Here is a 9713-nt window from a genome sequence, read left to right on the forward strand (position 1 = left end):
GCTTTGAGAAAGCCCCGCTGGATTTTCTCCGCTTTCTGCACGTTTCTGACTTGTTTTTCCTCCCAAATCCTCCCCGGCCTCGGTGCTTTGCCACGCCACGAGCCCTGGCCGGGGCAGCCGGGATGCTGCGTGGCCACCGTGTGCGCTTTGATGGCCGAGCACCCGGGCAGACGAGCGGCTTCGCCTTGGGAGCCTGACTCAGCCGGGCTCTCATTTACACGGCTGCAAATCCAGATGAGCTGCTCCAACGCGAGGGAGCGAGACACTGCCCCTGGCACTTTCCTTTTTTGCATCGGTGCAAGAATCTGACCCCAATTCTTGAAATATCACCTTTATCCGAGTTTCCGAGTAGAAAGCTCCATGTTTCTGGCTTGCAAGCAGCAACTGATGACTCCAGGGTGGGGGGTTTTGCCCATCTCCCAGTTATTAATGCAATCTGCCATAGCAAGGTCAAGTGGTGGCACTATGTCCCTGCTGCCAACCTCATGCCAAAGCAGAGGAGGGGTTGGAATGGAATGGAGTAGAATAGAATAGAGTAGAATAGAATGGAACAGAATGGAATAGAATGGAAGGGAATGGAAGGGAATGGAACGGAATGGAACAGAATGGAACAGAATGGAACAGAATCTTTTTAGTTGGAAGGGACCCACAAGGATCATCTAGTCCCACTGCCTCACCATTCCAGGGCTGACCAAAAGTTAAAGCACATTATTAAGGGCATCATCCAAACCCCTCTTAAACATTGGTGGGCTTGGGGCATTGACCACTTCTCTAGGAAGCCCGTCCCAGGGTTTGACCACCCTCTCGGTAAAGAAATGCTTCCTCATGTCCACTCTAACGCCCCCCCAGTGCAGCTTTGAACAATTATGGCAGCTCTGACCCCCCACAGCCCCCCAGGTCCCACCTGGGCTCCGAGCTCCCGCGCCAGCGCAGGGGTCCTTGCGCTCAGCACAGGAGGGGTTAACCAGGAGGCAGAGCTGCTTTCCTGGAAAATATTGACTCAGCAGCAGGGAGAAGGGGACACTTTAGGGCAGAGCCCTTTGGGTTTTTTTGGGTTGGTTTTTTTTTTTTTCCTTTTTTTAAGACAAACACTCAAGCACCTCCCCAGCCACCCACCAACCCGCAGCAACCGCACGGTGCCGGGGGGCTCTCGGCCGGGCAGAGGTGCGAGGACGGCACCAGGCGAAAGAGTTAAGGTGCAGGCAGGGCCGGTATGTGTGAAGCAGCATGTGACTGCAGGTGGGGCAGGGCGGAGCGATGAATCACTCTTTTGCTTTTCCTCTTTTCACTTCTTGCTCTTACCTGTCCGGGGCCCGGTACTGCACGCTGGCAGGAGCCCGAAATAATCGCCCTGCCGGCCAGGGCGATGCGCAAGAGGCTGACGGAGACGTTCGCTGCCGCCAAACCCACCGGCTGACCCAATTCTCCAGGAACGATCACCAGGGACAGCATTTGGGCTGAGAAATCCTGCTTTTCTCTGCCCTCCATTCAGCCTTTTTCTTTGTCCGTTTTGTTTTCCACTATTTATTTTGCCTGGTATTATCGTCGTCCCGAACAAGCAGAGGATGAGAAGAGGGTGGACCCGGAGGTAGAGGACTTTCCCGGCGCTCTGCACGTGGGCCCGGGGCCGTCTCTGCCCCGTCGCACAGCCCCGGCTGTGGGAAGCTCCGGGTTTTCCTTGCCTGGAGCCCGCTCGCCGCGCAGAGCCAGGAGCAAACAAGAAACCGAATCCTCCTCCCTGGCGGCGAAGAGCTCCAGCCTGGCAGGAGCCGGCGGAGAAGGGAGCGGCGTGTTTCCCCAGCTGTGCATTGAGCCGGGCAGGGCGAAGTGAAGCAAATTGTGTGTTTAAAGACTGGGGAATAATTAATTCCTTATTTCTTGCCGGCATCCGGTGCTTCCTGGGTGTACAGAGCTCCCGTCGGAGAGGGTATTGGCGTGCGTGGCCAGCATGGCTTTCTCCCAGGTGCAGTGCCTGGACGACAGCCACGTCAACTGGAGGTCCAGCGAGTCCAAGCCCGAGTTCTTCTACAGCGAGGAGCAACGCCTGGCCCTGGAGGCACTGGCCTCCCGTGGCCCTGATGCCTTCTATGAAGTCCTGAAGAAGGAGAACATCAGGGACTTCCTCTCCGAGCTGGAGCTAAAGAAGATCCTGGACACGTTGGAGACGTACGACCCCGGCTCCGAGTACATCCCGCGCCACGGCAGCAGCGCGGGGGAGAGCGACGGCGACCGCAACAGCCAAGGGGACGAGCAGGACGTGGCCCCCTCCCTGGAGTACTGGCCCCAGAGGTCCGACCGCTCCATCCCCCAGCTGGACCTCGGCTGGCCCGAGACCATCGCCTACCGCGGGGTCACCCGCGCCACCGTCTACATGCAGCCGCCCATCGAGGGGCAAGCGCACATCAAGGAGGTGGTGCGGAAGATGATCTGCCAGGCTCAGAAGGTGAGGTGCGCCGCGCTGACGGGGCAGGATTTGCCCCAGGCTGTTCTGCCAAGAGTAGCTCCTAAAGTCCTGCTCAGCCAGGTTAATCCCTGTCCTGTGGGGAACTCTGCCCAAGCAAAGGCATCAGGGTCAAGCGTTGGGGTTTTTCCATGTTCATTCAGTGCAATCAATATTTGGGGATCAGATTTTCCTGAAGGTGCTGTCAGCCTGGTCCAGCACTCCCTGGGAGCAGCGCGACCCTTCCCATGATCAGTACAGCAGCATCGCTAATCCCAGGGTCGCTGTGGGGAAAACCACCGGGAAGAAAAATGGGTTGAGCTGCTTCCCAGCTGCAAGCCCACGGTCCCAGGCATCCCGCGATCGTTATTCCCAGAGCCCTGTGTGACTGCATGTGGCAACACGCAGGAACCGGAGGAGCCAAACTCAGCCCTGGGGCAAAGCAGCCAAAGCCACTGGTTTGGCACCGATGTATATGAGGGTCAAGCTTAGCCTAAGACTGCCACAGTGCTCCAAGCCGGCCTCATCCTGGCTTGAAGAGGAAAACGATGAGCTGATGTGCAGGACAAAGCTGGGGAGATGCCAAGGGGTAGCACAGCTAACAGCAGCTCCCCCTCTTCGGGGCTGGGATTTGGGTTGAGACTCGTTGTCCCTGTGGCACCAAACCAAGGAGCAGGGGGTCGGGGCGGAGGAGCGATGGGGTCAGGCGGGTGCCACAGGCAGGAGGGCCAGGGAAGGAGGGAGCTGATGGCATGTGTTGAAGGCCAGGGGTGGTGGGCAGAGGTTGCTGGTATTTCCCAGTGACCCAGTTACAGCTGGGAAGTGCAGGAGGTGTCGGTACCTGCTGCTGATTTTGTGGTGCTGGTGGTTGAAGGCCTTTTAGATCTGTGGCTCCGCTCCCCTGAGAAATCCAGCTCCGAGGGAGGAGCATCTCAACCCTGGGGATGCTCCAGCAGGAAAACAGGGAGACCCTGCTCAGGTGGCTGCAGGGCAGCGGGAGACAGGCTAGGATGCATCGGGTCCACCTGGCTCTGGAGATCCCCGTGCTGGGACCAGGGGCGGTGCTGGGGTTCACAGACCTTGGCAGGGGAGACGGAAGCCTGGTGGCACACACCCCTCTGGCCACTGTCACCTTGCAAAAGCCGAGGTGGCCCGTCCTTACCTGCCACGCTTTCCCCACCGAAGGGCTTTGCAGTGAGAGCAAAGGGGAGGGAGGGTCTGCAGTCCCCTGGGATGGCGGATGGAGAAAACTCCTCCCACTACAAATAATGTCTCATCTTCGGGTCTTTCCGGCTGTGTCTCACCTGGGCTTGCAGCTCCTGCCTGGCTTTGCCTGCTCACCGCTTCCCGCCTGCCCCCACACAAACAGCATCTCCTGAGTCATCCCAGCACCCTCCTCCTGCTCAGCAGAGCCAGGCCGTCGAGTCAGGCAGCTGCCTGCACCATCCCCACCTCTCCCCGTGCCTCTCCAAGCCGCAGGGACGTGGCCGTGGTTGATGCTGCCGCGCTTGTTGCTGGTACCTTGATGCCCCATGAGCAGGGCTGGGCTCTGCCTCCTGGTCCAGGTGGTCCTTGCAGGTGGGATGAGACGTGGTGACACCACCGGTGACATGCAGGAGCCTGCTTGGGGCTTATGGCACCCCAGGAAATGGAGAGATGGGTGCGTTCTTCAAACTTGCAGTCTGCAGGGTCTGGGGATGGCAGAAGCTGTGGGGTCTGGCAAGCTGGGCTCTTCCAGAGGTCTCCCACTTGGCATACAAGGACCTCAGTTACTGCAGCTGAACCTGCTATCACGCAGCTGAGCCCAGGTGACCACTGGTGTGGGTGCTCCTGGGCTAGACCAGCCCCTCCTCTGCACCTGGAGACTTCAGCCAGGGCTTGAGGTCTTCACAGCAGCTTGGGGGTGCAAGGGTTTGGCTGAGGAAGCCAAGTTTGGACAGAGGGACAGTCTGGCTGCAACTCCATCAGATGTCGCATAGGCTGGCCACGTGCCCCGTCCTTCCCGCAGTGTCCCTTGGGCCACCCTCTGGAGATCCCTGCCGAATTGTCCCATCGCACCGAGCAACAGCAGTGCTCTTCATCCGCCTGCCAAGGAGCACAGGCTTGGGAGAGCTTCAGTATTACATCCCAGAGGATGACCCTTGCTCGAGCTGCTGTCAAAGACACTTGGTCTGAAATGCTCTCGGGTGCCGAACGCCAAACCCTGCCACACGGGTTGCTGTCTTGTGGCCAGACGAGCAAAGTTCAGCTGACAGATAGCCCGGCCGAGGAAAGTTCAGAGTCCGTGTGAGCACTGCTGATGCTGGGTAGGCTCACAGCAGCTCAGGGCTGGGGCGAGGGAGCCAAAAGCTGAGATTTGGGGCCCCTTTGATGGCGCAGGTGAACCTGCTTGCTTGCAGGAACAAGGCCAAACGCTGCTGAGTTCAGAGCCTCTGCTCTGCAGGGAGGCAAACCCAGGCGAGCCGGAGCAGGGGATGCAAATGATCCCCTCCTCTTTCTGGGAATGAATGGGAGAGGAGAGAGGCAGGATCCTGTGGCCACGTCCCTGCTCTCCCAGCAAATCCCCATCTTTGTGGCCGAGGAACGGAGGTGGTCAGGGACGTGGTGCACCACCGGGCTTCACCCTGGAGACCTTCGCCAGGTCCAGCCGCGGCACGGTGTCCTCTCCCTCGATGCAGATCCCCTTGGGCTGCAAAGCTCACAGGACAGGTAGGGAGGAAGATCTCCCTCCTCTCCTCTTCTCTAGATTTTGGCTCTATCTATCTGACCAGAAACCAGAGCAGGCTGAAAACACTGACCTTGGCCAAAAGCCACCGGAGACAGCAGCGAGCCTGACCTCCTCGCTGCACTTGAGGTTCCAGGTTGGGATTGCGGTGATATAATTACCCTGAGCAACTTCCAGCAAAGGTTGGGAAGCCCTATTAATTACTGTTTACAAAACCTTCTGCCATTCCTGGATGAAAGGGTTGACGGGGGGAGCAATTATTAATGTTACTTGTCCCACCGCTCCCTCATCCCAACACGCTTCCTCTAATTGTGCCTTGGTGCCTGCGTAATTTATTAAATGCCCACGTGGTGTGCCCCAAAAGTCATTACCTGATGATTCAGCGTGAGCTAATAAAGAGCTGTAATTTCCTCTATAAAACATGATCCTGCAGTTTATGTACTCATCAAAGCTGTTCAGAAGGATCCCGGCATCATTTTCCCAGTGTCCAAGGGGATGCGATGCTCGCTGCTCCTCGGGGTGTTGGGACCCAGCGCCTGCACATCTGCTGCACCCAATGGATCTTGGCAGCTCCTGGGAAGAAAAGCGTCACCCACCTGGGCGCTGGGAGCATCTGGCTGTGGATTTGGGGCTGGTCTTCTCCGCACCCTCTGGATGAATGGCAGAGGGATGGCAAAGCTTCCTGGGATGACGCAGCGGCGAAAGGGATTTGGGAAGAGGTGCAGCTCTCCTGCTGACGGGGACCTCCCTGGCACTGAGCATGCGGGGCATCGAGCACTGCCCTGGTGGAAGCGAGAGGGACAAGGGTGCCAAGCTCGCGCCCCGCAGCAGGAGAGCACGGCTTGCTCCAGATGCTCCCATTCCCTGGGCTGGGAAGCAAAGAGCAGTCAGGATTTCACTTCTCCAGAGCGGACAGACCTCTATTCTTTGCAGATTAAACCCTGTGCCGGGGTTTGGCATAGACCCAAACATGCCCCATCCGAGGCTCAAGCGCAGGCAGCCCAGCAGCAGATTTCGCCCCTGCGGTCCCTGGACAGTCAGCGCAGTGGGAGCGCTGCCGTTCCATGCCAGGGCAGCGCGTTGGCATGCTGGCGTGAGATCCGGGTGACAAACTGAGGCCAAGCCTGTCCTGCAGGCAAGACGCGGCGTGGAGGGAAGCAGAAGCGCTGAGCGGCGACAGGATGCACCAGCCGAGCAGGAGGAATCGGGTTGAAAATGTGGGCAAGCGGGTGAGAGCCGGGCTACCTCTGCGCTGCCCGAGCCAGCCGCCCTGGGCGACTGCCTGCAGCGTGCTGCCTGCTCACCATCCTTGCGTGAGCCGTGCTTGGGATGGGAGATGGCACCGTGCCCTGCCCACATCTCTGCAAAGCACCTTCCCACCTTCAGAGCCATTGCAGTGAGCTGAGGCCTTGGGAATGCCGGGACCACAGTGGGAAAAGGCCTTTTTCCTCCCCAAAGGAAAGCCAACACTATTCTCATCCCCATTTTATAAGCCCGCAATGTCCCCTGCAGAAAACGCGGCGTGCAAGCAAAGTGACGTGACCATGGCCACAGGGAGCATCGGTGTCAGAGAGGGGAGCAAAGCATCTGCCACCAAGCCCACCTCCTCAAGCCAGGGAGACGCTGTCCCGACTCAGGTGCCCCTCACCCAGGACTCAGGGCAGCCAGCACAGCTCCTCCCCAATTACTTGCTGTAAATGGAAAAGCCAAGCCCTGAGCTTTAAGAGTAGCTTTGGACCTGTCCCACTTCACATCGCTGGCAAGACGAGCACAGCCCTCGCTAAGCAGCCCACGCAAAGTGGGCACCCAGTTTTCTGCCTCAGTTTCCCCACCGGGACAACAAGGATGTGCAAAACATATAAGTAGGTGCAGGAGGGAGCGAGGATTTATCCTTTCATGGCAAAGCCTCTTTGAGAGGCTCTCGGGTGAGGATAAATGGGAATTCAGTTAAAATCGAGAGGCAGAGCCGTAACATCCCCTCTTGCTCGGCTCGCTGGCACCTCCCAGAACGCTTGTGTGTGGCCGGGGTTGGGGAGGTCAGGGCGGCATCGGAGGTGGTGCGAGCTGGGCCTCCCCACGCAGCCTCGCTCCTCACCCCGTCACCTGCAGAAAAGGAAGGGATGAGCCAGCAGTGTCATAACACACAATTCTCCTCTTAATTAGAGCTCTCCACCTCCTGTGGCACAAAAATTAATTAAAAGGCAGCTTGGTGCTTTGAGGGCCCCAGACTGGATGTGCCTGAGTGTGCAAGCACCCGGCACCATCCCTATCCATTCCCTCCCAAGGGAGGAGCATCCCTGGGTCTCCCTGCATCACCCCATGGCATGCATGCTCCCGTGCCAGGGTCCTCCCCGGCTTGGCCGCGTGCTGCAGCCAGTGGAGACCTGGAATGGCCAAAGGCCAAGAGGTGCAGGGGGCTCAGAACCATCACCCATCTGCCCCCCAGCCCAGGGCACCTTCCAAAACAGCTGCAGAGACGGGGGGTACTGACGGGTTTCAAGCATGGGACGATGCCACGCGAGTGCCCTGATGACAAGACGCTTTCTTGCGTGGCTGTGGCCACCCCATGCGGGATGAGGGGAGGCGGACGGGGCTGCGCTGCCCTATCACTACCCCGGGGGATTGCACCGAGATATTCGGCTGGGCTCCAGCCCCTTTGCCTGCACGCCTCGTGCTGCACCGTTGCTGCTCACCATCATGTCCTGGGAGATGCCATCTCCGGGAAGGCAAAATCCACGGGCATGGAGTGAGCTTTGGTGCTTAGGCAACCATCCCAGCAAAATTCCAGCGCAGCTGGACGCAGCGCAGATGCATCTTCCTATCACACGCAGGACTTGCTAGCGCAGCAAATGCCCTGGGTACAAAGGCACCTCCGGCGGCTTTCAAAGAACGGTGACGCTGCCGCATGCCAAAGCCCGCGTTCACTGCACGGGGCACGGGCACCGTCATCCCAGCTCCACTCCCCTTTCGCTCAGCCAGGGAGGAAGGGGGGATGCTCGCAGCAGGGCTGGGCAGCAGAAGCAGCACCCCGAGCACCCGGAGGGCTCCCAGACACGCAAGGACCAGCCAGCAAGACCGAGAGAGACGTCAGCAGCGCCAACAACAGAAACGCTGCCTGCCCCCAGTGCTCTGCTCACCGTGGAGAGCTGACCTTGAACCCACCCACGTCGCTGCTAAGCAGCAGCCTGGGCTTGGAACAACAGCCAGTCGCAGGCACTGGGAGCTGCAAAATCCCTGCTACTTTCAAGCAACTTTGTCAGCTCACACCCAGGCCTTTTTTTTTTTAACAGATATGAAAAGTCCTTGCAGCTCCTGAATGCACCTCAGGGGTGTCCAGGTACTTTCTGCCAAGCTTAGAGTCACTTCTAACTATTTTTTATACTGTTTCTCTCAACGCAAGCACGCATGAGATCCCCAGAGACTCCACCCCATGCAACGCGCCCTCGGACAGACGGACACATCACTGCATCACGGGTTTCCCCTCCCAGGGCTCCCCACAACGGGGAAGCGGGCTGTGCCGATAGCAAAGCGACGCCGAACTTCGCAGCCAGAAGCTGGACTTTGAAATTTGCCATTTTTGTTAAAGGCAAGAAAGTTAGATTCACCCTTGGAAATCAGTTTTTCACAAGTATATTATGCTACAGGCCACCATCAGAGACCAAACCTCCCACAGTGACAGCAGAGGAATGGGACTGGGGGCTCCCCATTTCTGCCCTCGGGCTGGCTGGAGTGCGGGGAGCCTGGGCTCCCCCCCACCTCATCCCAACCTCCTAGAGAAGAAGCACTTTGCTTCATCTCCCACCCAAGCACCAGCTACACCCTGGGGTCGTCACCCAAGCGTGCTACCCAGACTCATCTCTCTTCTCCCCTCTCCAGGTCATCGCGGTGGTCATGGACATGTTCACCGATGTTGACATCTTCAAGGACCTCCTGGATGCGGGCTTCAAGAGGAAAGTGGGAGTCTATATCATTTTGGATGAGACAAACGTGAAGCATTTCCTTCAGATGTGCGAGCGAGCCCAGATGCACGCCGGCCACTTGAAGGTAAGCATGGCCTGAAGGGACCAGGGCCAGGTCACCACCTTCAATGCAGGGAGATAATCAGAGCTATCAGACCTGCTCCCCCCTGTCTTGGGGGGGATCACAACCCCCAAACTTTGGGCAGCGCTAGACGAGTCCAGTCCATTTTGCCTGTAGCCAAAGCTGAACGTGATGCCCAAATCCAGGAGCAGAAGGATGGAGGGGAACAGATGAGGGAGGGGGACATGGATTTCCACCCGGCAAAGCTGGGTGCAGAAAGCCCAGGGGGCTGCTGGTACCCAGCCAGAGCTAGCTTTTGGGCAGAGGGGTGTTCAGGGACCTGCGGCCCCACAAGAGTGGGAATGACTCAAGCAGAGCACTGCAAAGCCCAGGGCAAACCTACGTGCTCGGGTCCTCCTGATGAGCAAAGTCAGCAAGAGGGAAGGCGGGAGAGGAGGGATGCTCTGCCAGGGCCGGATCCCTGCTGCCGCCAGCCCCCTGCCTGCTCCTGCCCCAGGGCCAGGACCG

At 58.6% G+C, this 9713-nt stretch overlaps 1 protein-coding gene across 1 annotated transcript in view; it reads left to right on the forward strand.

The window, feature by feature from the left end:
• The first annotated feature begins 1948 nt into the window (after positions 1–1948).
• The window catches only part of FAM83G (family with sequence similarity 83 member G), an 18187-nt gene continuing 10422 nt past the window's right edge, over positions 1949–9713 (forward strand). Inside the window, exons 1-2 of the mRNA XM_009649435.1 lie at positions 1949–2443; positions 9042–9209. Coding sequence (XP_009647730.1) covers positions 1949–2443; positions 9042–9209 — 663 coding nt within the window. The remainder of the gene's footprint in view (positions 2444–9041; positions 9210–9713) is intronic.

Source organism: Egretta garzetta, unplaced genomic scaffold, assembly GCF_000687185.1.
Source record: "Egretta garzetta isolate BGI_Z169 unplaced genomic scaffold, ASM68718v1 scaffold42, whole genome shotgun sequence".
NCBI lineage: Eukaryota > Metazoa > Chordata > Aves > Pelecaniformes > Ardeidae > Egretta > Egretta garzetta.